Source organism: Camellia sinensis, chromosome 10 (genome assembly GCF_055761805.1).
Source record: "Camellia sinensis isolate YWXY chromosome 10, ASM5576180v1, whole genome shotgun sequence".
In the NCBI taxonomy this organism is placed as follows: domain Eukaryota; kingdom Viridiplantae; phylum Streptophyta; class Magnoliopsida; order Ericales; family Theaceae; genus Camellia; species Camellia sinensis.
In genome coordinates, this window is record NC_138970.1 from 130,468,039 (window position 1) to 130,494,072 (window position 26,034).

The 26,034-nt window shown below is 38.2% G+C and overlaps 3 protein-coding genes across 4 annotated transcripts; 1 reads left to right on the top strand and 2 right to left on the bottom strand.

Annotated features, from left to right (window-relative positions):
* Positions 1-5,605: 5,605 nt before the first annotated feature.
* On the bottom strand, positions 5,606-6,608 carry LOC145800689 (uncharacterized). The gene is made up of 2 exons (XM_082890414.1): positions 5,868-6,608; positions 5,606-5,782 (listed from the first exon to the last, which is right to left on the bottom strand). Exons 1-2 carry the CDS (start codon positions 6,606-6,608, stop codon positions 5,606-5,608), a joined length of 918 nt encoding a protein of 305 aa, XP_082746540.1.
* A 108-nt stretch (positions 6,609-6,716) lies between these two features.
* LOC145800690 (PKS-NRPS hybrid synthetase cheA-like) lies at positions 6,717-8,498 on the bottom strand. Its single transcript, XM_082890415.1, has 4 exons — positions 8,466-8,498; positions 7,747-8,331; positions 7,166-7,593; positions 6,717-7,086 (listed from the first exon to the last, which is right to left on the bottom strand). The coding sequence occupies exons 1-4, from the start codon at positions 8,496-8,498 to the stop codon at positions 6,717-6,719; spliced, it is 1,416 nt and encodes a 471-aa protein (XP_082746541.1).
* Positions 8,499-9,277: 779 nt separating this feature from the next.
* On the top strand, positions 9,278-26,034 carry LOC114322089 (spindle/kinetochore-associated protein). Of its 2 annotated transcripts, none has more exons than XM_082892339.1 (5): positions 9,278-9,487; positions 9,563-9,658; positions 12,552-12,677; positions 13,442-13,481; positions 17,009-17,404. In XM_082892339.1, exons 1-5 carry the CDS (start codon positions 9,347-9,349, stop codon positions 17,041-17,043), a joined length of 438 nt encoding a protein of 145 aa, XP_082748465.1. In that variant the 5' UTR covers positions 9,278-9,346; the 3' UTR covers positions 17,044-17,404. The 2 variants fall into 2 exon arrangements, with proteins under 2 accessions (XP_082748465.1, XP_028125153.2); XM_028269352.2 differs by lacking the exon at positions 17,009-17,404 and adding an exon at positions 25,753-26,034 and having other exon boundaries at positions 9,279-9,487.

Here is a 26,034-nt window from a genome sequence, read left to right on the forward strand (position 1 = left end):
ACATACATGCAAGAATCCTTTGATAATTTGTTTCAAACATAATGAAATATGCATGCATGCATGATTACTCTTAAATTCTTTCGATTTTAACTAATTCAAGTGCTACTACACCTTCAATTCCTTTTGCTTTTACATGAAATTAAGCCTAATGGCATAAAATAAGTGTTGAATCCTTACCTCAACTTCTCAATTAAGCTCTAGGTGATGAATTTACTAAGATTCCAAGCCAAATCCTTGAATTTCCAAACTAATTCCTTCCAAATTCTAGCAATTCCCTTGTTGCTTCTCAATTTCTTCTTTCCTTTTCTCTTTCTCTCTTACGTTGGTCTCCAAAGATGAGAAAAATGGGAGTGTAGAGTGTATATAGAAGCCTTATATAGGCTTGATTAGGCCACTTAATTAGTCTTAGCTTAATTTTAAGTAAATTTATTCTAATTATTTGGTTCTAAATCAAATTTCAATTGAACCTACCACAAGGCTCTAAAAATCCCAAATAACACATAAACTTAAGCAATTTTGAAATCGGATGTCGATAAGGCCTTCAATTCGCAGAATAGAACAGAAATACAGACAGATATAAACACAAATAATGTAATACACATGCAATTAATTCAGAATTTCTTCTTAATTACTTATTAGGCATCCTTAATTATGGTTTAATAGTTAATCACAGGTCGTGGTTGTTACAATAGCCAACCTCCTCTCTCATCTCTTCTTTAAACCCTAAATCTAGATTTTTCAGATTTCCCTCTCTGTTAGTGGTCGAGACTGTTATCGGTCGTTAGCAATATAGATCGAGCTGCGATGGTAGAGGAGGACGACAGCCGAAAGTGGTGGTTGGGGACAATTGGAGGTAGCAGAGTTTGGTGGTAATGGTGGTGTGAAGAAGGAATAAAGAAGAAGATGATGGCATTTTTGGTATAATAAGTTGTGTATTGAGTAAAAAATGAGATTTCAAATTCATTAAATGTGTGTGCTTTGAGAAATAATGTACATGGAGAAAATTTGATGCATGGAAATAAAATTTCTCAAATACCACGCCTGTTTGTTTTGGGATATAGAGGGAGGGATGGGATTAAAATGAAAGTGGGACCCATTTAATTTTGTGTTTGTTTGCAGATTTGGGGAAGAGATTGAGATGGAGGAGGGGATTAAGTCGGGCCTTGGAAGGGGGATTGGGATGGAGGAGGTGGAGATGGAGGTGGAGGTGGTATTAGAAAAATAGTCTACCAGACTATAAATTTTTTATTTTTATTTTTTTAATTTTTTACAAGTTGGGCATTTTTTTGGAACATTAATGTTTAATTTTTTTGTATTTTTTGTTAAGTAAAAATCATTATTTTATTTGTTCTATTTTTTTCTGAAATTTTTTTACTTATTATTTATTATTTATTTTTTACATGTTGGGCATTTTTTTTGAACATTAATGTTTAATATTTTTGTATTTGTTTTATTATTTTATATTTATTTTATATAAAAATAATTTAACAATCCCTACACCAACAATTATCATCAAAACAAATATAATTTTACTTAACTTCCTCACTATTAATCCTCTCCATCCTATCTCTAAAAACAAACGGGGCCTTAGTTCTACTTTTACTAAGAATTCTCACTTTAATCCTTTTATTTTTAATTTTTGTTAACATCATCAACAATAGATAGATAAAAGGGTGATATTATAATTTAACTTAAAATATAAGAGTCAATCTTATTAACAATAAATGGACGAAAAAAAGTAATAATTATAACTTAAGTGTGGTTTGGAAAGGAATATTTTTATTTAAAATATGATACCCCCAAAAAAAAAAAAAAAAGTGTTTAGAAATATATTTTTAACTTTTTGTCAAAAAAAATTTAAAAAGTAGAGAAAAAAAATATATATTTTTAGAAAATTACGAAAAAGTATTCTAATATTTCACCCTTCAACAAAATAAACTTTAAATTTTTAATTTTGTCAATTTAAACCCTAATATTTTTATTTATTTTCAATTTAAACCATTTAATTAGAGTTTAAATTAATAAAATAAAAAATTCAGATTTTATTTTGTTATAAAGGTCAAAATGCGATATTTCTTTTGTAATTTTTTAAATTTTTTTATATAACCTTTTAACATTTTAATTAAAATAAAAATTTTCCCTCCAAACACGCCCTAAATAATTATAGCGAAGGGATAATTTTGAAATTAGATAACGGTATATAACATTCAGGGGAGCTTCTATATACACACACCCTTTCCTCTCTATACAAATCTTTCTTAATACACACACTAAAAAAATAAATCCTAATATATTTGACTCACTACACACACCTATCATTCCACATATACCCCCAAATGTAAATCATACACACGCACCCCCTCTCACACACACACACCCATCTGAGAACCCCTCTCACACACACACCCATCTCTCACACTCTCCACCGTTCCTCCCCAAAAGCTTCATCCATCCATTTGTGTCATTGAAGTTTTGGCATTGAAGGGCATTGAAGAGCATTGAAATTTTCACATTTTAGGTTAGTTTACACAGATTATAATCTTCTCATTCCTATTTTATTTGTAATGTAGGGTTAATTTTTACCATTTTCGAAATTTTCAGTCCACTGTGATTGCCGTATTTCATTCGGAACTGGTTATTCGAAATTTTTGTTTTTGTTCGGCAGTAGAGTTCCGAAATTTCTGCTTCCATTTGGCACTATAGTTCCGAAAATATTGACTTGGTTCGGCTTTCAAGTGCCGAAAATAATTTTTTTTTTCGGTTTTCAACTTCCGAATATGAGCTATAATTTCGGACAACAACTTCCGAACAAAACAGGTATTTTCGGACAACAACTTCCGAACAAAGTAGGTGTTTTCGGACAACAACTTCCAAACAGAAAATATATATATATTTTTTTTCCTTCTAACACTTAATTAAAACACTTAATTATAACACTCACTACACACACTCTCATTAATTTTACACACACTCTCATTATAATTTAAAACACTTATTATTTACACACACACTCTCATTAATTTTGCACACACACTCATTACACACACACTTATATTTTAAAACACTCTCATTAATTTTACACACACTATGTTTATTTACACACACACTCATTACACACACTTAGTATTTTTTGCAGATAATATGGATTCTGAATATCAACAACGTGTCCCACCTACTGCTTCAAATAGACGACGTCGTGAATTGGATGTAGACCATCAACGGGGACGAGGGCGTGGGCGAGGACGAGGTCAAGGTCGTGGTCGAGGTCGTGATCCAGTTTCGGTAGAATATGATATTCCCAGTGCCAGTCAAAGTGGGGGCCGAAGCCAAAGACGAGTTGAAGGTTATGATATGCCTGACATTGGTGTGGAGGATACCTCTTTGCCTAATTCTCCTCCTGTCCAGGAAGAGTACCTTACTCATGCTTTTCCAGGTGGACCGAATGATCCGTCAATACTGCGGAGTTTCAATAGTCATGTGGCTGCAGCTATTTGGCACGGGGAGGTAAACATTCCTCAGTAAAACTGAAATTCATTTGTGTATGAGTTTTTTTTTTTTTTTTTTTTTGTGTGTTGTATGGTAGTTTGTAATGAGATATCATTTGTGTTGTAGGAACGAGGGCCCCTAAAGTGTCATAATCACTCTTCCAAGATCCTTGCATGGCCATGGTGGTTAGTAGAGAACAACACCAGATTCAAAGCCATTATTGAGCAGTCTGGACTGTCACAGTTAGCTCGTTGCACTTATCGGTTCGTCAACAAGCTTCTAGTCTCATGTTTTGTTGAGAGATGGCAACCTGAGACGAACACATTTCACATGACAGTTGGTGAGATGACCTTGACCCTGGATGATGTTGGCACTATTCTTGGCCTTCCCATTGTAGGCAAATCAGTCAGCATACCAGATGTGACAGATCATCATGGAGTTACATTACTCGTTTATGGCTTGGGGATTACTGAACGTGCAGCATATGAAGAGGTTTCTTCTGCTGGTGGCAATTCAGTCAGGCTTGAATGGTTGCGAAGTCAGTTTGGTGGTGTCACAGATTCAGACCCCGAGGAGGCTATACAGTGCGCTGCAAGAGCTTATTTATTGTTTCTGTTGGGATGTACACTCTTCAGTGACAAGAGTGGTGGCAGGGTTCCCGTTGTTTACCTCGGCTTGTTGATGGATTTGGGATCCATACATACTTATGCCTGGGGTGCTGCTGCATTAGCATTTTTATATCGACAGTTGGGGTTTGCTAGCCGGTCTGGGGTTAAGCAGATGGGTGGTTATATGACTCTTTTGGAGGCGTGGATTTATGAGCACTTCCGAGCATTCCGACCTCATCAGAACATGGGCTACAATGAAGACATGCCACATGTGTACCATTGGGCATCTAGGAGAGAGGCGGGTTCCTCCATTGACCATTTGAAATCTTTTCGAGCCGAGCTTGACAGTTTAGTAGCTACTGATGTAAGTTTACTCATCCTGCGATAATTTTAAGACTTCCATTTATCTTACCCTTTATGTACTTTAATGCAAAAACACTTTTACGTTTACAGGTTATTTGGGATCCATACCACAGCTGCAGAGACCGGCATCCATGTAACCCGGTTACGTTCTACCATGGATGCTTAAAGTGCTTAGACGTTGTCGAACCCTATCATCCAGATAGAGTTTTGAGGTAGTTTGGCAGGGTTCAAACCATCCCAGATGCACCGCTAGCTCCTAGTCGTGGTGCACGAGGCAACATATCTGCACGATATACCGTCATGTACAGATACTTGGATAGGATGTGGGAGGCTTGCGATAACCACGTGTTGTCTGCGCAACGGAGGAACACACCAGTTCGTCAGCCTTGGCAATGTGTACCGGGTTACATGGATTGGTATAAGAATATCACGCACCTATATGTCGAGCACACTGATGAACCGCGTGTCCATGACCATCAGGATTTCAGCGAACATGCGGATGTAATCTATTATCCTCTCTGATGCACATGTAACTTATTTTTTTTTATTTTGATATGTTCCCTAAAATGTGATATTCTTTTCAAATGCAGCGTATTGCATATGCACTACAGATTTCACATCCTATTATTGACGCTGGTTATCAGGAGGGGATTCGCCATCCTTATCGACTTTACCAGGCTATCGAGAGTATGACACATGTTCTTGAAGGTCAGCACATTGACGAAGCTGGACCTAGTTCTGCTGGAGGTCGCTTTCCATCTTCGACATTGACATACAGTCGTAGGCCTAGGCGTAGGCATACAGCTGATTCGTGACATGTTATGTTGTTACATGTTATTTTGTTAGTTGATGAATATTGTTTGGTGTTTTTTGTAAGATGACATTGTTGTAATGGTAACAGTGGTTAATATTTTCTATTAGAATGGAATGGTAACAATGGTATTGTAATGACATTGTAATGACCTTTTATTATTAGAATAGAATGGTAACAATGGTCGTTGATTTTGTAAATGATATTTTCTTATTACAATGGAATGGTAACAATGGTCGATAACATTCAATCCACATTGCAAAACATAACACATCAACATAAAAACACATCCATTAATTTCTTCCATAATTGTAACATTGTCAAATGCATACATGTGTCATGCGACATCAACAACATCAAAAGTCTCTCGAGTAGCTACATTATCATGAATAATGTCCTTGAAATGTTGAATGCGACGCACATATGCATCATCCCAGTCCACAGCGCAAGGGTGACGGTATTTTCTCCAATTAGTGGCAATAGGAGGAACTGGATGGCCTGGCTGCAACAAAACCTGCACCAAATATCAATTGATTTAGTGGTCATACCTCATAACTTGTTGTACATGCATAAACGCAATTGATAAGTTTCTGTTATACCTGCACGAAATGATTTCTGTTGACAAACCCAATGGCAATCTCACGTCTATCAAGTTGAGGTACTGGCATGGTTCTAAGAGGTAAAAAGGTGAGACATTGCTGTAAAGACAAGTGGTATAACACAAGATTGTAGCACGATGCAACAAGATGGCCCATGTCTGGCATAGTCATCCAATGTGAGTATCCAGGATTGTCTTCAAAGTATGACAATATGCTTGTCAATTCTTCAAACCTTTCATAGGACCCATAAAGTGTAATGTATTCCTCTTTGTGTATGTGCAGCTCACCCAATAGGTCACGCCTAACCTGAGCCCAATCATCTTCTGTATGACCAATTGAAGCAGCTATAGCCCTGAAACCACAATTCCCATCTGCAGCTACATCCTTGACAAACTTAATATATGGTTTTAACCCAGTAGGGAAAGCATCAACATATGCACCAGGTTTCACTGTTCTAGTAATGTATGCCTTCCCTTTCAGGTTCACCTTCTCCTTTCCCTTAACAGGTCGCTTCGTCTTGGTTTGCAGAGTAGAAGCTAATGTAGTGATTTGAGTGTCCCTAGGTAAGAAGGAATCATGTCTAGATTGCACTAACTCAAATGCACACGGGTCACGACGGGTAGAAACATTGATCTTCTTATGATCCCGAGGACGTGTTTTGGGCTTCACCTCCGGCTCAACAAGAAAAGTGCTTTCCGGATATACAATCTCTTTCAACTTCTTCAAAAGCTCCAATCGCATGGTTCTATCACTTTCATTAAACTTGTTGACAAACAACTCTACTTCTGCATGACAAGTCACCTCTGTTTCCTCTTCTTTCTTGCATATGGAGATATGAAGTTTTCTCCACTATGACTGTATGGTAGCAAGTGGTATAGGACGATCTTGTCTGATGTAGTCAGCAATCTCATGGGCGCAAGGTAAACCATGAGTGTGGCGAAGGACGCATCCACAAGCTTCAACATCAATACCAACGGAATTGGCTCTCTTACTCTCGACAAGCAAATACTCCAATGTAGAAATAGACACATTCCCCCGTAGCTCCCTGAATTGAGAAGGTTTAAATTGATGTTGCACAACAGTTAGACTTTTCTCAAATGAAGCCTTGATATCAGTGTGTTGCAACTCAAGCAGACTGTGTATTTTCTCAAATGATGCCTGAAATGAGACTTGACATAAACCCAATTGTCTTTTAAGTTTTGCATGTGCACTCTCAGCCCTGTTCAATTCAATGTAAGTCAAGTTAAAATCAAGTACATGGCAGTTATTAATAACATATTCAACAAAAGTGATGTTACCGGTTCGTTGTAACATTGCCACAGTGCATACACGTGTCTGTCCATGCCGCCACAAATTTGTCCTTGTAAGGAACCAACCAAGTATCCATGACATATTTGACTGCATCAGGATAACTACTGAATTCCTTAAGTAATGATTTAAGACGCTCCTCGTATTGAATTTCAGAAGATGAATACACTACAGAGTTCCACTCATGGTTGAACTTCTCCCATTTTTGCTGTGTCTCAAACATTTTCTTGCATTTGGTCAACACATTCTTACTGATATGCCAACGACATAATAAATGTCTGGCACTCGGGAATATTTTCTGTATGGCATTCATCAAGGCTAGCTCTCTGTCAGTAACAATAACTGTTGGCACAACAAACCCATCCATGACATCACGTAATGTGGCTAACACCCACGCATAGTTATCGACCCTCTCATACTATAAGTATGCAAAAGCTATAGAGAATGTCATTTCAGTTGATGTCACTCCCCGATATCTGTTGGTTTTATACGTGCAATCCATGATTAATATACGTGGGAAAGACCGAAATAAGTCCAAACTGGTAGGATGTGCCCAAAACAAGTCTGTCACAGTCATCGTGGACTCTTCAGACCGATGGCGCTCAATGTAATTATACTTGGCCAATTCACCCAATAAGTGTTGCATCTGTGATCTTCCAGCTCTCTGTACCACCCTGTTTCGATGGCGTACATTGTAAATGGTTTTAAGTGTGCTTACATTGAGGGCATCTCGCTGTTTCAAGGTTACTAGGATTTCTTTTGGCCGAACCATGCTCTTTGACATATCCATTAACAATGCTTTCTCATCCTTTGATAGCCTCCCCGCATATGAATGTCCCTCGAGGTGCTCTGCAGGTGGATGATTATGCAATCCGCATACTACAGTCAATGTCCATTCATCATATGTGGTAAACCTGTGAGCCCTCATATCAAAAGGACAACCACACTTCTTCGTACCGGTTATTCTTGATGTATTGTTGCCATCATGTTTTAACTTCTTTGTTGCTCTATATTGGCCACTCCTCTCACAAGCAAGATACATCCTGGGTCTTTTTTTCCCTCCACCATAGTCTGATGTTTTGATTACAATGACCAAACCATTTCTCTTTCTAACTTTACGTACCCAGTTGAGCAATTCATCCTTACTTTTGAATACCTACAAAGTTAAATAAATATTATCAAACATTTACATTTGGTGAGCAATTCAAAACATAATCGTTATAATTTCGTAGACTGAACCTGTTCAGTTGTGAAATGAGTGGTGTAATCTAACACAAAATTCGCGCAAACCTGACTTCCTTGAGTTGACACATATTCCTGCATGTTTTGTATAACATTACAAATTTTTAATGGCATTATAAAGATTAATTTGCAATTTGAAACTGTAAATTTGGTATGCAGTTTGCAAATTTGGAATATAAAATGGAAAAAAAAAAAAATTTACTTCATTCGGAAGTAGTTGTCCGATTTTTTTTTCAAATTTCGGAAGTTGAATGTTGTATAAGTTAACATTTTTCGGACAACAACTTCCGAATTTGTACATATTTTTCGGACAACAACTTCCGAAATTTATCACTTTATTCGGACATCAACTTCCGAAAATACATAATTATTTCGGTAGTACATTTCCGAACAAAATAACAAAATTCGGCTCTGGTTATCCGAACGACGCTGCGAAAAAAAAAAAAAATTAAACTCACATTTCCTTCGCTCTGCTTCACATGAATACTTATTTGTTGATTTTCATAAGACAAATCCTCCATCACAAATAAGTAATGAAGAATGAGGAAGGAAGAATGAGGAAGACAGCTTGTGGAAGGAGTGTGGAGCTTGTGCAAGGAGTGTACACTAATGAAGAATGGAGTAACTTTGGAGCTCTGGTATGGAGTACCGTGTGTGTGGATCATTTTATTTAGAGATAAAATGATAGACAGCAGAGGCATTGCAACGTCTGTGTGTGTATTGAGAGGATGTGTGTTTATTTAAATTGTGTGAGATGTCTATAATGATAATTTTATTTAGAGATAAAATTGTAATAAAAATAAAATTCATTAAGTGTTAGCAAAGAGTGGAATTGGTGCGTGTAAATAGAGGCTCCCAACATTCAGTTGCAGATTGGACTCATAATTCAAATTGAGAGAGAGAGAGAGAGAGAGACAGTGAGTGAGAGAATGGGGCACTCTCTTGAGCATCATCTTCACAACAACCAAGCAGTAGACAATCTGGTGAACTTGTTGACCAAGGCCAGCCACGATCTCACTCTCGTCCAACACAAACTCGAAAAGGAGTTCCAACAAATCTACCCTGACAACGTAACCAAACATCCTCCAAGCTCTCTTTTAGGGTTTCTTTTTCTTTTTTAATTCTGGTGTTTTTGGATTTTGCAGGCTAATCCGATCAAGCTTGTATCTCGGATAAAGAAATTACAGCAAGATTTGTCATCTTTGAAAGAACAGTGCCGTGTACTCCTCGCTGCCAAACAGGTTTCTCTATTTATTATTGTAGTTTGACCTAAATCCCTTTGGTAAAACATTGCTTTAAAAATTGGGGAAACCCATTTGTATTCATGTAGTTAAATCTCTCATTTTACCAATGTGGTTCAAATTATGATTGTAAGAGCATCTCCAATGCTTACTTTTTTTCTTTTTCTTTTTTTTCTCGTCAAATTTGAGAAAAGATTTGGGTTAAAAGTTTCATCCGATACTAAGTGTTCCAATGCTAAATTTTCCCCAATCCAGTCGTCCATCCGGTTGACCTGCCGGTCATCTATCAGGTTGCCCACCAACGGTCACCTATGAGATTTGATGAAAAGTTAAATGCTCCCTTGATTTGATAAAAAAGTAGGACTCCCTTCATTTGATACCAATTTGGTGAAACGGTTGTAACACTGTTTTTACTAAATTTTCATCAAATTTAAATTTGATGAAAGATTTGAGTCTGGGTTGGAGATGGTCTAACATACCATGATCCACTGACATTGATGTTGCTGGCATCCCACTAAAGGCTGTTTGGTGCAATTTATGAAAATTTGTGCTAATGTTGTTGGTTTGGTGCAATGCTTGCTTACTGTTTATGAGGCAGAAATAACTTAAAAAAACTATTAAAAAAAAATGATTGTTGAGAATTGGGAGGAGAGAGGATTTTAGTTTAAGCTTTCTGATTATCTACTTTTAGCAACCAAACAGGCCTCAATATTGATTAGGGATGGACACTGATTGAGTAGGCCGGGTCGGATTTGGGCTGGCCTTAAGCTAGGAAAAAAACAAAGAAATCTCATGATTAAGCCCAACCTAGCCCGACATTGGGTTTAAAAGTTCTATCCCAAGCCCGGTTCTAAAATTACATTATGGCATCAAGCTCGCCCAATAAACTCACGTATTCAATAAAAAAATAAATTTATAAAACAAAAACAATAATTTTATAGTTAAGTTGGCATAAATATTTGGGATCTGTTGGGTAATGTTTATGTTTGCAGCTTTTTATTTATATTTACAATGGTAAACAAGAACTCGTTTGATGTCTATCTTTATTTTCAAAAACTCATAAAATAGTTTATAAAATTTACTAAATTGTTGTAACAACAAAAAAAAATTGATTTAACTTTTTTAGAAAGAGAAGAAAGAAAAAAAAAATCCACTCCTTCCTCCTCCCACCCCCCTCCAGCCACCACCCACTGCTCATCACCACCACCACCACCAACCACCACATCTAGCCACCCCCACCTTCGGTCACTGTTGTCTGTGACTTCCTCCGATCACCTTCAACCACCTCCTACTACTAGAAATCACCTTCAACCTCCACCTGTTCCGAAAAACCACCTTTGGCCACCCACTTATGTGCGTGATAATCACCATCAGCGGCCAAATTGGTCGATAGATGAAGTTCTGGACACTTGAAATTGGGAAATAGAACATGAATTGAACACTAACAGCTTCTACAATATGATATTAAGGACACTAGAATCAAGAAACATAATATTCTAGCACAACACTGCAATTAGACCCAATATTAGGGCCAAGTGATGATTCTTCTCCAAATGCAAGGGAAAATACTTGAATCTGGTAGTCTTCTAGATCTGGCCAACAAGGATAAAAGTGGCTTTAGATGCAACTTGCTAAACTCTTTGTCAATACAATAGTACCTGATGAAGTATGCACAATATGGTCTAATCCTTGAACTCTTGCCTCTAATTCTTCAATACTCTAGCTTGTAAAAGAACTTTCTTAGCTCAAATATATATTTTTTTCTCTACAAAGTAGCTCCTTTTATACAAAGTCTAGGGGCTTACTCAAGAAGGCAACTCAAAACTTGCACATAAACTCCCCAAAAGAATCTCTAACAATCTAAAAACATTACAGATACAACAAAAACATCGGATAAACTCTTGTATAGGTTTCAGCCAACCACTCTTGGCTTAAAACATAGAAATGATGAAAACACCCTTGCTAAAGACATCAATAATCTAAGAAGCACCTACACTTTTAAGAAGGTGGCTTGTTTGTGTCGACACCGATACTTGTCAGATACTTCACGACCCGTGTTGGACACACGTCCAAATGTGTCCTATTACTCTTTAAAATGTTTTAGACTTGGATACGCTTTAGACACTTGGAGAACACACTTGTTCATTGCTTAGACATACATGAAATACATTACAAATTTGAACAAAATAACCTAGTAACCAATGATAAAAGAAAAAAACAATATAGATTTATACTTATTAATCTCTCATCCTTTAAACTTTAGAACTTTGTATTATGTTGTATAATTTTATCATCTTTGAATGAAATATGCATATATATGACACTTAATAAATATATAAACAATATATCTTTCTTGTGTCCCCATGTGTTGTTTGCATTTCTTGAAAATTGTCCTGTCAGCTTGTCCATGTATGTTTTGTGCCTCTTGGTCCATAATTCTTATCCTATATACATAGTTACATGGTTTGCATCAACACCCTATCCTACCCGAAAACTATTAATTGAAGCCAAGTTGATACAATTTTTGGTTCGATTGTTTGTCATTTCAAAGCCTTTGTTCTAATGTGGATCAATTAGAACGATCCACACTTGTTTCATGCTGGATGTTTGACTCAGCATGAATCGGAGCTAGCTTGCTGTATTTTTGTGGTTTTCTACATCGATTCTTAGATGGTTGTCCAATTATCCAAGTCAGCTAAAAAAAGCATTCTGGATTATGTTTGTCCATGAGAACAAAGTTCTTGCAGTCACAAGCAATTAATGTTTACAAATAATACTTTTAATATCTATTCTGATAGACTCCATCTTTTTATAAGGAACCAAATGTTGTAATTCTGCTTACTGTTTTCAGTTAATAGTAGGAAAGTAACTTATTCAATTAATTCAATCACAGGATTTGATTGACAAGGCCAGGACGACTCTAGTTGGGAATAGATCATCACTACAGCGGTTGCAAGCATCTACTGGCATTCCTGTCACTAGTGATTCTGATGATCCTGCATACATTAACTTCAACCAGGTGATATGTTTTATGCTTCGTTATATGTCAGCAGACTTCATTAACATGAAAGTTAAGAGGGCCTTCCTACTGGTTAATGACCCAAGAAAGCCTTAAAATTTTTGTTACACAAAGAAAGCAATGCTAAAGTAATCAAGAGGAAAGCAGAACACATGGCAATACAAATAAAACGTGTCCCGCCCATTGGTCCATATCCAAAGGTTTTTGTTTTGTTCTCCTTTTTATTTATTTATTATTATTATTTTTCACTCAAGTGCAGAAACTTTTTCTTTTGTCCTTTTTGATATTTTTCCTTGTTGATATAAAAGTTGAGCCTTGTATCATTTATTCTTAACCAATAACATATTCATTTGTGAGTTTGTTATATTTAATATTCAATTTTTATTGTTCAGTTATTTTCCAAAACGATAAAAGAAAAGACTTATGGAGTCTTGCATCTTCTCAACCCAATATGTAGTTCTTAATATCAAAATAGCATGTCTTGCTAATTTTTATTGTGCTACTGTGAAAGGTTGTGTGTTTTCCAAGTGGTGTTTTAAGAATTTGCACCATTTGCCAGAAAGCAACCAAAATTAAACTATGTGAGGTTTTTCACACTTGTGATTAACACTGCAGAAGTGTTCTGTCTCTGGAGCTTTGTGTTTGCTCACCAAGTCTCCAGAGCCAAGGCTCGCTACATGTTCTTTTCTTTCTTTGTAATCTGCACATAAACTGTTTGGAAGAAAAGTTGACTGTGTTTATTATTTTTGACTTGTGATATGCAGATTATAGACGAGTGGACCACTCAAGTGAGTCTAAGAGCAGGTAAGGAATCCAATACATTGTTTCTAAAATTTCACAATTTTTTATTCACGGTGGAGGTGTTTGACAATGCACGGTGGCTTAAAATTTCATGTTTCCTCATTTATGTGAAGAGGGATTGAATATCACTGGGGGGGGGGGGGGGGGGGGGGGGGGGGCGGGGCAAGGATCAAAATTCCATTTCAGTATATTGTTTCAGTTAGTTTGGATATGGAAACTGTTATGCAAGAACATGGTTTCAATCACACAATAAACAATAACAAAAAGAACAAGCGCACACACGCACAAGATATACGTGGTTCGGCCAGATGGCTACGGCCACGGAGAAACAATCAAAATCCACTATACGCAATAAGGATTACAAAACACTCCGCAGCTCTCTCTGTTTCTATTACATTCACTAAACCCTACCCGAAATGAACTCATATTTCTTGTGTGATGGATAACCCAAAAGTATCCAACTCATGCACTGTCAATTCAAGGCATAAGCAAAATATAATAGCCATAATTGTAAAAGTGTAGCACAACCATATTCAACATATGAAGTCTATGATAAACATCAATCTCATTAACCAAGCATAAGTGAAAAGAAATGACTAAAGAGTTAACTATCCCCACCCCCTCCCCCTCCCCCAAACTAAATATGACGGTGTGCCCTCACTGGCAAAAAGGAAGAATAACAACATGTTAAATAGCAAGAAAGGAAGAAGATAGCACCAAAGCAGTCAGAGATATGGTAAGGGAAGGGAAAGAAGCACCCCCCAAAGACGAAGCAAGATGACTTGTGATAGAAGACTTGATATGCCAAGAGATAAGGGAAATGACACAAAAAAGTAAGGGACTAGGAAACCCTAAAATAAATAGATACAGACCAAATATAAAAATAAACATAAAACAAAAAGACAAGCAAACCCTAAAACAAACAAAAAGAAAAGAAAAATGACAAAATAGGTAGAAGAATAATAACACTGGGCCTAAGGAGAGAAAAGAACAATGCAGTGAATATGGAAGAATCGCGGAGGCGGAGGCGGGGGGTAGTACTACTAAAAAAGAGAACCCATATGAGACTGGGTCTCAAAGGTGTTTTAGCGGATCTGTGCATGCATATCATCAAAGGACTGCTGATAAAAACAAACAAATGTTGATAAAAGAAAAAAAGGACTGGCTTATATATGCTTGCGAAGCATCGTATTGCTGTTGGGAGAGGTCCCAATAAGCATAGAAATCAGCCTGTAAGGTGTCAACAGACTGTCGGAGGCGAGTATGCTCATGATGCAAGGCCTCATAGTCGGCACGAGTCAGATAGACTGGTGCAAGTGGGTTAGTAGGGGTCGGGGTAGTAGCACCAGGGGCATTATCGGTGATAGGGACGTTGTCGCCCATACCCTCGGCATCATCATAGGCAGCTGGAGGCTACATCTGAAGAGGGGACATCTGAGACAAACTATGATGCCAATTTTGCTAGGTGTAGTGCAAGACATCCTTAATCGACGACTCTGCATGATCAAACTAGTAGCTCGAATGGTAGCGAATGAGGTGAGTGATCAAGTTGGCGAAAGGGAGAGGCCAAGTTTGAGAAGGATGTTATGCATTTGACCCCAAATGAGCTTTGGGACATCCACCTAGAAGTCAAACTCAAAGTGATTAAGAACACGAATAAAGTCATCGCGGTGCTCTTCCTTATGCCCTGAGGTGATCACATTCCACCGCAAAATGACATCAATCAACAAAAGGCGGGGCGCTGGCATCACCCGCGCGATCCGCAAAATCAGTTTGAATGAGGTTGGTCATTGGGAGTTGTCATCATGATCTTGAAATGGATATGTTGATGTGTGTACAGCTAGAGATTAGTTGTCCTTTTTTAGTTATTTATAGTAGCTGTTAGTTAGATTAGCTGTATTAGTTAATTGTAAATCGTTTCCTTTTTTGTATTGCCTTATATAGCTATATATACCTCCATACAGGAGAAGAATAGAATAATCTGCTCTATTCTAGCATGATATCAAAGCGTTGATCCTAAAACTTTTCCTCTATTTTTCCTCTAGCGATTTTTACCCTAACATATTACCCGACCAATTCCGATTTGGTTTGAAATGTTTGCCGCTGCCACTGTCACTGGAAACTACTTTATCGCCACTGCTGTGCAATCTTTCTGCTACCGCCTTTGCTGTGCAATCTTTCTGCAGATGAAAAATCTGTTGCTGCCCCTTCTCTGGCTACTGTGGCTGTGCAGCAGGACATCATGTCTCTGCAAATCACCCTAGACAAATTGGATGGCTCAAATTACTCCATGTGGTCTCAGAGTGTGGAGATGTATATCACAGGAAGAGGAAAAGTGCAGTATTTAGTTGGAAAAAAACTTAAACCCGATGAAACAGATGCTGCTTACTCTACTTGTTTGGAAGATAATGCCATGGTTAAATCTTGGCTTCTTAATTCAATGACCTCTAACGTGAGGGCTGTGTTTCTTCGTCTCCCTACTACTCATGATGTTTGGGATGCGGTTTCCCAAACCTATTTTGTTGGCAAGGATGGCTTCACAGATGTATGAACTCCGATGTCAGGCTCATGAGACATGCCAGAATGGTAAGTCTGTGGTTGATTACTATGGTGCTCTTCAACTTATTTGGTAGGAATTGGACTACCTTTGTCCGAGTATAATAAAGTGTGCCACAGATGTCGCCACCCAGAAAAAAGAGATTGAAGAGGATCGTTTATATGATTTTTTGGCTGGTCTTGATCCTAGTTTCGATCAAGTTCAGAGTCAAGTCTTGGCTCAAGATCCTCTTCCCAGTGTCCGTAATGCTTTCGCTTTTGTATGCCGTGAAGAGCTTCGTCAGACTGTGATGGCTGGAAAATTTCATAATGGATTTGCTATATTGGCTAGTGCTTCTTGGTCTCTATTGATGTGTTCAGATATGACTTCTGGTATTTCTCAATCACCATAAGTATTTTCTGGGTCAAAAAATTCTGGCAACATGCAGTGCACCTACTGTAACGGTACCAATCATGTGCGAGAAACATGTTTTAAATTGAATGGATATTTAGAGTGGTTTGTTTAGAAGAAGGGAACTAAAAAAAAGGGAGCAATCTAGGACCTCAGGCTCATCATACCTCTACAAACTCAAGCTTCTGTCCCTTCTCTAGTAGATCAATCTACTCAACAAGTTTCTCTGGCTTATTATACTTCTACTTCCTCAGCCAACACAAGTAATTCTGGATTCACTTTGAGTACCACTCCTGTTCCTTCTATTAACCCTTGGATCATTGATTCAGGAGCTTCAGATCATATGACCAATGACTCTTAACTATTTGCTTCTTATACCATTTCTCCTAGAAATACTGTTAAGGTTGCTAACAGTCTTTCTACCCCAGTTCTCGGGGCTGGTTCTATTCCTTTATCATCTTCTTTATCTCTTTCATCAGTACTACATGTTCTTAGCCTCTCTAATAATTTATTGTCTATCAGCCAGATTACTAAGCATCTTAATTGTTGTGTAACCTTCTTTTCCACTTACTGTCTTTTTCAGGATATTCTTACAAAGAAGATGATTGTTCTTGGTAGAGAAATTGGGGGTCTATATTACTTGGACTTGAAAGAATCACCTATTTGAGAGGCTGGCCATGTGTATCAAGTGGGGACCAAAGCGTCTAAGGCTCGAGAGAAGATTTGGTTATGGCATAGGAGATTGGGACATCTGTCATTTCAGTATTTGCAACATCTATTTCTGTCTTTGTTTTCTAAAGTCAATGTTTCTAGTTTTCAGTGTGAATCTTGCATTTGTGCAAAACATCATCGTGTTTCTTTTCCTTTAAGTTTCAATAAAAGTGATGTCCCTTTCTCCTTAATTCATACTGATGTCTAGGGACCATTTCGAATTCCTACATATACTAGTGCTCAGTGGTTTGTTTGGTTTGTTGATGATTGCACGCATGTATCTTGGGTATATTTGATGAAAGCTAAGAGTGATGTCTTTCCTATTTTTCAAACTTTTCATCAAATGCTTCGTACCCAGTTTAATGCCCAAGTGCAGGTTGTTAGGTCTGATAACGGGAGCGAGTATCTAAATCATAATGCCTATTTTATCCAGCATGGCATAATTCATCAAACATCCTGTACATCTACCCCTCCACAGAATGGTATAGCCGAGTGTAAAAATCATCACCTCCTGGAAGTGGCTCGATCTTTATTCTTTGCTATGCATGTCCCAAAACGGTTTTGGGGTGATTCTGCCCTTACAGCTGCATTTCTTATAAATCGTATGCCATCCCATGTCCTCCAAATCAAAACGCCTCTCCATACTTTATCTCAGTATCATTCTCTTCCTTTTATTCTCAATATTCCACCAAAAGTTTTTGGGTGTGTTTGTTATATTCATGTTCATCACCATCAACATGGTAAGATGGATCCTCATGCCCTTAAGTGTTTTTTTGTGGGTTATTCTCCTCCTTAGAAAGGGTACAGGTGTTATCATCCCTCTTCTGGAAAAGTGTACGTCTCTATGGATGTTACCTTCCTTGAACAAGACACTTATTTTTCAGCGGGCGCTTCTAACACTTATCTTTAGGGGGAGATTGGAAGTAAGGAAGAAGAGAAGTTGTCTTGGGATGGAATGACAATACCAATTGTGTCAAGATTGGAGATCACACAACCAATCACTAAATTGCCTGAAGAATCGGAACTGAGAGTGTATGCAAGAAGGAAGAAAAATTAGGAAAGTCAGGATCAAGAAGATATTCAAGTCAGTCAAATAGACCCTACTCTTGAACAACCAAACCAATCGACTACTTCTCTTAAGAATATCTATGAGAATCCTCCTGACCTTGAGGTAATTCTTGAACTTTCTTCCCCGGTTGATACTTGAATAGAATCCATTGTTTCTATAGATTCTATTGATCGAGTTGATGATTTAGATTTACCTATTGCTTTGAGGAGACAATCTCGTACTTGTCAATCAAAGTATAAATATCCTATTCCGAACTACATATCATCTCATCGTTTGTCTGATTCCTATATAGCATTTGCAAACCATTTGTCTTCTCTATCCACTCATCATAATTTACAGGATGCTCTTGGTAATCCAAAGTGGAAAAAAGCTATGGTTGAGGAAATGGAAGCACTTCAAAAGAATTCTACTTGGAATTTGGTTGAACTACCTAAAGGTAAGAAGACTGTGGGTTGCAAATGGGTTTTCACGGTGAAACATAAAGCTGATGGATCTATGGAAAGGTATAAGGCTTGGTTGGTGGCTGAGGGTTATACACAAACCTATGGAATTGACTATCAAGAGACTTTTGCACCGGTGGCCAAGATTAATACTATCCGGGTACTTTTGTCTTTAGCTACAAATCTAGATTGGCCTTTGTAGCAATTTGATGTGAAGAATGCTTTTTTGCATGGGGAATTGGAGGAAGAATATGGCCTCCGATGTTGGGAAGGTTTGTTAGTTGAACAGATCTTTATATGGGTTGAAACAGTCCTTACGAGCATGGTTTGGCAAGTTCAATCAATTTATTAAGAATTATGGGTTTAAACAAAGTCAAGCTGATCATATTCTATTCCTCAAATATGATAGAGGTAAACTTACATCTTTGATTGTATAAGTTGATGATATGGTAGTTACAGGTAATGATGAAGAAGGAATAAGAAGGCTGCGAGATTATCTTGCAAAAGAGTTTGAGCTGAAGGACCTTGGTGCCCTAAGGTATTTTTTGGGCATTGAGGTTGCTCGATCTAGGCAAGGTGTTTTCCTATCTCAAAGAAAGTACGTTTTGGACCTATTAACCGAAACCGGAATGCTAGCCTGCCAACCTATTGATACTCCAATTGAGCAAAATCACAGATTGGGGGATGACTGTGTTGATCAGGTTCCAGCTAACAAAGAGAGGTACCAAAGCTTAGTTGGGAGATTGATTTACTTATCTCACACAACCAGATTTGGCTTATGTTGTAAGTGTGGTGAGTCAGTTTATGCATTCACCTAATGAAGCCCATATGGATGTTGTTCATCGGATCCTCAAGTATTTGAAATCCACACCTGGTAAGGGTTTAATGTTTTCTAAACATGATCATCTAGATGTTGAGAGTTATACAGATGCTGATTAGGCGGGGTCAATTACTGATCGGAAGTTTACTTCTGGATAACAGAAAGTTATGGCTAGGTCAAGTGTTGAGGCAGAATACAAGGCCATGTCACATTGTGTTTGTGAGTTGTTGTGGTTAAAGATCTTGATGGGAGAATTGGGTTTTAATCCTGATAAACCAATCAATCTTTATTGTGACAACAAGGCTGCTATTGGTATTGCACATAATCTAGTTCAACATGATCGTACTAAACATGTTGAAGTGGATAGACACTTCATCAAGGAGAAACTAACTAATGGGATTATCAGCACGCCTTTTGTGAAATCTGAAGATCAATTAGCAGATATCTTGACAAAGGCAGTATCAAGTCGGGTTTATATTCCACAATTGTCAAGTTGGGTATCCGCGATATCTACGCCCCAACTTGAGGGGGAGTGTTGATGTGTGTACAACTAGGGATTAGTTGTTCTTTTTTAGTTATTTATAGTAGCTGTTAATTAGATTAGCTGTATTAGTTAATGATAAATCTTTTCCTTTTCTATATTGCCTTGTATAGCTATATATACCTCCATATTGGAGAAGAAGAAAATAATTTGCTCTATTCTAGCAGGATAGTTGTGGGGTCGTTGGCACGGGCACCCCAGAACAGTGGCAATGGCATCCAGGGAGAAGGTTATGGTGATGCGGTCGATCATGGATCTCAAACAATCACGAAAATCCGGATCTATGAACATATTATGATAGAATAATCGGACAAGCCGTAAGTAGACAGGGCGTCAACTGAACTCAAGCCTAAAAGTTGGGGGGCAATCAAGTTGCCAACCGGCCAACTGATGGAAGCATGTGCCGTGAAGTAATTCAGATCAAAGGTGGTGTTTCTGGCAATCGTCTTTTGGGCCCACAGACTAGTGAGGATGTATCGGATGAGAGCAGCGGGTGCAATGCTGTTGTTGGGGTTTATTGGCACGGTTGTTTGATTTGATAGTGATTTTTACTTTAATTTGTAATTTAGGATATTGTTTTTATTCTTGGTATTACATCCTTTTTTCTTGACACCTACTCGTGCAGGGTCTTAGCTTGTCTACATGACAAGTAAACCCCCAACAAGCACTTAAAAATAATATTGCAAGAAGCAAACAACTCTGAGAAATTTTAATAGAATAGTATTGACATGCTTGCGTGGCCTTGTGTAAACCACCTGATAAGTAAAGCGTTGTCATTACAGCTGTGTGAGGTTTTCTTTTAACTTTTTGCAGTATATTGGGTACCTTGTGCACAAGTATCATTGCAAGTCTTCTGGGGTGTCAGTGTATATTTGGGCAATGGTCTTGTTTTCCTAATTTGATTCCACTTGACCTTGAGATTGAGCATACTTCGGACTCTCCGAAAACCTTCTAAGTCCACTAAGATAGTTGAACCTTGTTTCACCCATGGATCAATAAAGAATCTTGTTCCAACCAGACAATTAAGGGAGCACTTAGCTGCTACTACATATGCTTCACCATCTTGCATTTGGCCGTTGAACATTAAATAAGGTCCACGCATCATCGTCACTTAGTTACAAACGTCCCACCCGAAGAGGCATCCAACATTTGGCGGTTATGATTAGTTAAATCGTCGTAGAAAGCATGGACTGGTTGCCACTTAGGCACTTGGTGATGGGGACACTACTTTAGTAAGTCTCTAAACCGTTTCTAGGTGTTATAAAATTGCTCGCCATCGATTTGGGAAAAATTAGTTATGGCATGCCTGAGTTGATTAGTTTTACCTATGGGAAAATAGTTCTCTAGAAATTTCTGTTGAAGTTAGGCCCAGGTCGTGATGGAATTCGCCTCTAAAGAATTCAACCAATGTTTGGCATTGTCCTTGAGCGAAAAAGGAAATAACTTCAACCTAAGGGCATCATCTATGAAGTACTGGAGTTTCACAATGGAGCAGATCTCCAGAAACTCATCTGAATGGTGGTGAGGATCATCATGACCAAGTTTGTGAAAAGATAGGAGCATTTGAATGGTGCTGGACTTGATCTGATAGTGGGCGACTGTAATGATCGACGGCTGAATGCAAGACGATGAAGCATATGTTGTAGGAGTAAAGTGCTCCCTTAATTGTTTGGTTAGAGCAAGGTTCTCTATTTGATCTATGGGTTGAGCAAGGTCCACTATCCTAGTGGATGCAGAAGTTCTTCAGAAAGTATGAAGTGTGTGCTCAATCTCAACGTCAAGTGGAATCAAATTAGGAAGACAAGACTGACGCCCAAACATACACTAATACTAGAAGACTTGCAATGATACACAAAACAGTAACTACAACACTTTACTTATCAATTGGCTAACACAAGGCCGCGCAGTCATGTCGATACTAATGTTACAATTTTTCGAAGTTTGTTTTTTGCAATTTTATTTTTAAGCTCTTGTTGGAGGTTCACTTGTCGTGTAGACACGTGAAGACCCTAATCGAGTAGGTGTCAAGAAAAGAGTGTAACATAGAATAAAAATAAAATCTGAAATTATAAATCACCATCGAATCAAACAACCGTGCCAATAGTCCCCAGCAACAGAGTCGTACTCGCTGCTCTCATCAGGTACGTCCCCACTAGTTTGTGGGCCCAAAAGGCGATCGCCAAAAATACCGCCTTCGATCCGAATTACTTTACGGCTCATGCTTCCACCAGTTGGGCGGTTGAAAACTTGATTGCCCTCTAGCTTTTAGGCTTGTGTTTGGTTGACACCCACAGCTTGTCCAATTATTCTATCAAAATATGTTCACAAATCTAGATTTTCATGATTATCTGAGGTCCACGATTGACAGCGTCACCATAACCTTCTCCTTAGATGTCATTGCCATTGTTCTCAAGTGTCGGTGCCAATGACCTCACAACTTTCCATTTCAGGATTATGATGACAAACTCCCGGTGACCCACCTCATTTAGATTGATTTTGCGGATCGTGCAGCTGATGCTAGCTACACTTTTGTTTGTCGCTGCAATTTGTCGCCCGCCTTTTGTTGATTGATGTCATTTTGTGGCGGAATGTGATCACCTTGAGGCATAAGAAAGAGCGCCGTGGTAACTTTATTCATGTTTGCGTTTGATTTCTGGGTGGATGTCCCAAAGCTCATTTGGGATCAAATGTATAAAATCTTGACTGATGTCAAACTCAAGCAAACGAAGACCTTTCCAACTTGGCTTCTTCCCTTCGCCAATTTGATCACTCACCTCATTCGCCACCATTCGAGCTACTAGTTTGATCACGCAGAGGTATCAATTGAGGATGTCTTGTGCTACACCGAGCAGAATTGGCTTCATAGTTTGTCTTTGATGCCCCCTTTTCAAATGCAGCCTCTAGCTGCCTATGATGACGCCGAGGGTATGGGCGATGATGTCCCCATCACTGATGATGCTCCTGGTGCTACTACCTCGGCCCTTTGCTAACCCACTTGCACCAGTCTATATGACTCGTGCCGACTATGAGGCCTTGCATCATGAGCATACTTCCTTCTTAACAGTCTGTTGACACCTTACAGGCTAATTTCTATGCTTATTGGTAGGGGTGTGCACGGGTCGGTTCGGCTTGGTTTTACCCTTGGACCGTCAACTGAACTGACACATTCGGGTTAGAAAACCAGTTACCCGTCGTCGACCGAACTACAGTTCGAAATCAACTTAATCAAAAGTCACGGTTTGGCGGTTGGTTCTGTCGATTTCGAAAATCTGGTAGGAATTTGTGAAAAAATGGATTTGAGAGTTCAAAACAACAAATTGAGTTTATGTTTATACACTTGCAGATTACAGATCTGTGATAGAGAGAGTAAAGCAAAGAAAATGGGGGAGACTGCCTTCACTTATTGCTGTGGCGACCATCTTCACTCATCACAGTGCTATCGCTCATCGCCACCAACACTAACACCAACACCATTGTTAATTGACCTCATCTGTCCCTGCCACTGCCCATCACCATCAGAATAGATTTGGAAAGAAAAATAAAAAGAAGTAGAAATGAGGGAGAGGGTGAGAGATGATGAGTTTGTCTATCAAAGAGAGAGAAAGTGGGTGAGGGAGAGAGTCGAAAGGATTGAGAGAGAGAGAGAGAGAGATATGGAGATGAAAGGTTTGAGAAGTAGAAAGGATTGAGGAGAGAGAGAGAGCCACAAAAGTAAATGAAGTTGTCAGATCTGTGAGAGAGAAAAAATAGAAGAATATGTTTTCCTTGAAAAAATAGATATGGCCTTGGAAAACATACACGGAGTATTATATATCTCTCAGATTTATTTGAGATGCTATATATCTCATCTCAGACTTGAAAAATGTGAAGAATTTATTGATAAGGGGATTAGGTGAGTTGTCATACAACTCTGACGTGGAAAGGACAAGTTGTCTTGGAACTTTAACTCATTTAGCTTATCAAGGTAACTAAAAAAAGCTAAACAACGAAAATAATACTTATTTATTATATATATATCGGTCGAATCGGGTTTTACCAATTTTTTTTAATCTGACATCCGACCATAAATCAACTTTTTTTCATGAAATCTATCCACTGCGGACCGAATGGTCCTCCGAAACTATCTTTGACATGCATGGGTTGGGTGGGTCCACGAGTGGTTTGGTTTTTTGAACACCCCTACTTATTGGGACCTCTCCCAACAGCAATACGATGCTTTGTAGCCTTTTTAACTTAAGTTACTAAGCCTTGTAGCCCTTTAAGTTAGTTTTCCGTTTCCTCTTGAATCACCTCAATCCGATATCGGATGAGAGAGATATGTCCAAAATACAAAAGGTTGTCCAATATGTGCGGTTGCACGTGCGGTTAGTTAGCCCAGATTCCTGGTTCGTTTGGGATTGTGTTGCGTTTGGACGGGAGGTGTTGCGAGTTAGCGATGGGGTCTTCCATCTTCTCTAGCTTCTTCGCCTTCCCAAGCAATGCTTTGGCAACCCCTTCCTGGATAAGGAGATCCTTCGTTCGTCTTTGCTAGGGAGAAGTTATTCTTCCCGTTGAACTTTTCTATTTCATACTTTGTGTTTCGCTATTGTTACTGATCAAGAGATTGAAACCCTAAGCTCGCTTTAATCACACAATAAACAATAACAAGAGGAACAAGCACATACAGAAACACAAGATATACGTAGTTCGGCAAGATGCCTATGTCCACAGCGGAGAAACAATTAAAATCCACTATTCGCAGTAAGGATTACAAAACACTCCGGCCTATCGGCCTTGGCCCTCCGCATTCATAAAGGGCCCCTTTACAGTACTTCGAGTGTTTGTTTGATATCTTTATTCTCAATTTTTTTGACAAAAATAGGCAATTAGAAGTTTGCATTGTTCAATAATCTTAATAGGTGTCAAAACAAATTATTGTTTTGGTATGTTTCTTGGTATGTTGGTGCATTTCAGTATGTTTCAGCGGAAACCTTGGAATTTCGGTATTCCACTCATCTTTCGTTTCAGTTTCTCAAGAAATGCAAACATTTTGGCCGTTTTGTTGTAAAGAAACAAAATTTTGTTCCTTGTTTTGGTAGGGTTGGGGGGAGATATGTCTAAAAAGTCTAATACTAACAAAGGTTGGACAAACCGATGACCTTATGTTTTCTGCAATTAACAAGGAGCGAAGGGTGTTCAGCTGTGCTATACATGTATATGAGTAGCAATGAAAGATATACATCAACAAGAGACGCCATGCAATGAATCTGCTAGAAACAGGAATCGTCGTTTATGATCTGTACTGTTTCATTGATTAAAAAAAAATGTGAACTTGTCTTTGATAGGATGTCTAGGCAAGTGCGAGCTCTCTTGCGCTTTTATACTCAACACTTTACAGCTTTTATTCCTACAACCAGGATTTGATGCAAAGTGCACGGATGCAAAGTGTAATTTACCCAAATTATATTTAAAATTGAATGTGAATAATTATATTTCAACCTTCGCACTGTAAACGGGAATGCTATAAAATGGGGGATAAATTGGGTATGCATCTAGGGGATCTGTCCACTGAAATTGTTTTGATATTGTTCTGATAGGAGTTATTAAAAAATGGGGTAGAAAAGGCCATACCTCAAAATAACATAAATGATTAATTCCATAAATTACATGATGAATTTCAGATCTCATGATGACCATATTTGATATAGTGCCAGTAAAAGTTGAATGCCTCTTGTAACTTTTTTTTGAAAATACATCAATTATGCAGGGGATGAGAACCATGAGTCAAACTCTGAGGATATCAACCAGCTTCTCTTCTCGGCAATTGTTCAAGGCAACTGAAGAAAAGCATGACTTTTTTTTTTTTTTTTTGGATATGTAAAAAGCATGACAAACTTTATAAATTATAATCAGCAACACCTGTGAATTATATTTTCTTACAGATATTGACTATGGTTGTCTTCATTGCTTGCTGTTACCTTAAACAGCTGATGACATTTTGCCTATATTGTCTTCCATCTCTTTAACTAAATGAAATAGAGTTTTCCAA

Excerpts from the sequence above, each read along its gene's own strand:
- LOC145800690 (XM_082890415.1), bottom strand. The coding sequence starts at position 8,498 with ATGCAGGAATATGTGTCAACTCAAGGAAGTCAG. Across the intron at positions 8,332-8,465 it reads TGTCAACTCAAGGAAGTCAG|GTATTCAAAAGTAAGGATGA; the intron begins GTTTGCGCGAAT and ends TTAACTTTGTAG. Across the intron at positions 7,087-7,165 it reads GGCAATGTTACAACGAACCG|GGCTGAGAGTGCACATGCAA; the intron begins GTAACATCACTT and ends TGAATTGAACAG.
- LOC145800689 (XM_082890414.1), bottom strand. The coding sequence starts at position 6,608 with ATGCGATTGGAGCTTTTGAAGAAGTTGAAAGAGATTGTATATCCGGAA. Across the intron at positions 5,783-5,867 it reads ACAGAAATCATTTCGTGCAG|GTTTTGTTGCAGCCAGGCCA; the intron begins GTATAACAGAAA and ends TATTTGGTGCAG.
- LOC114322089 (XM_028269352.2), top strand. The coding sequence starts at position 9,347 with ATGGGGCACTCTCTTGAGCATCATCTTCACAACAACCAAGCAGTAGAC. Across the intron at positions 9,659-12,551 it reads TACTCCTCGCTGCCAAACAG|GATTTGATTGACAAGGCCAG; the intron begins GTTTCTCTATTT and ends ATTCAATCACAG. Across the intron at positions 13,482-25,752 it reads TCAAGTGAGTCTAAGAGCAG|GGGATGAGAACCATGAGTCA; the intron begins GTAAGGAATCCA and ends TCAATTATGCAG.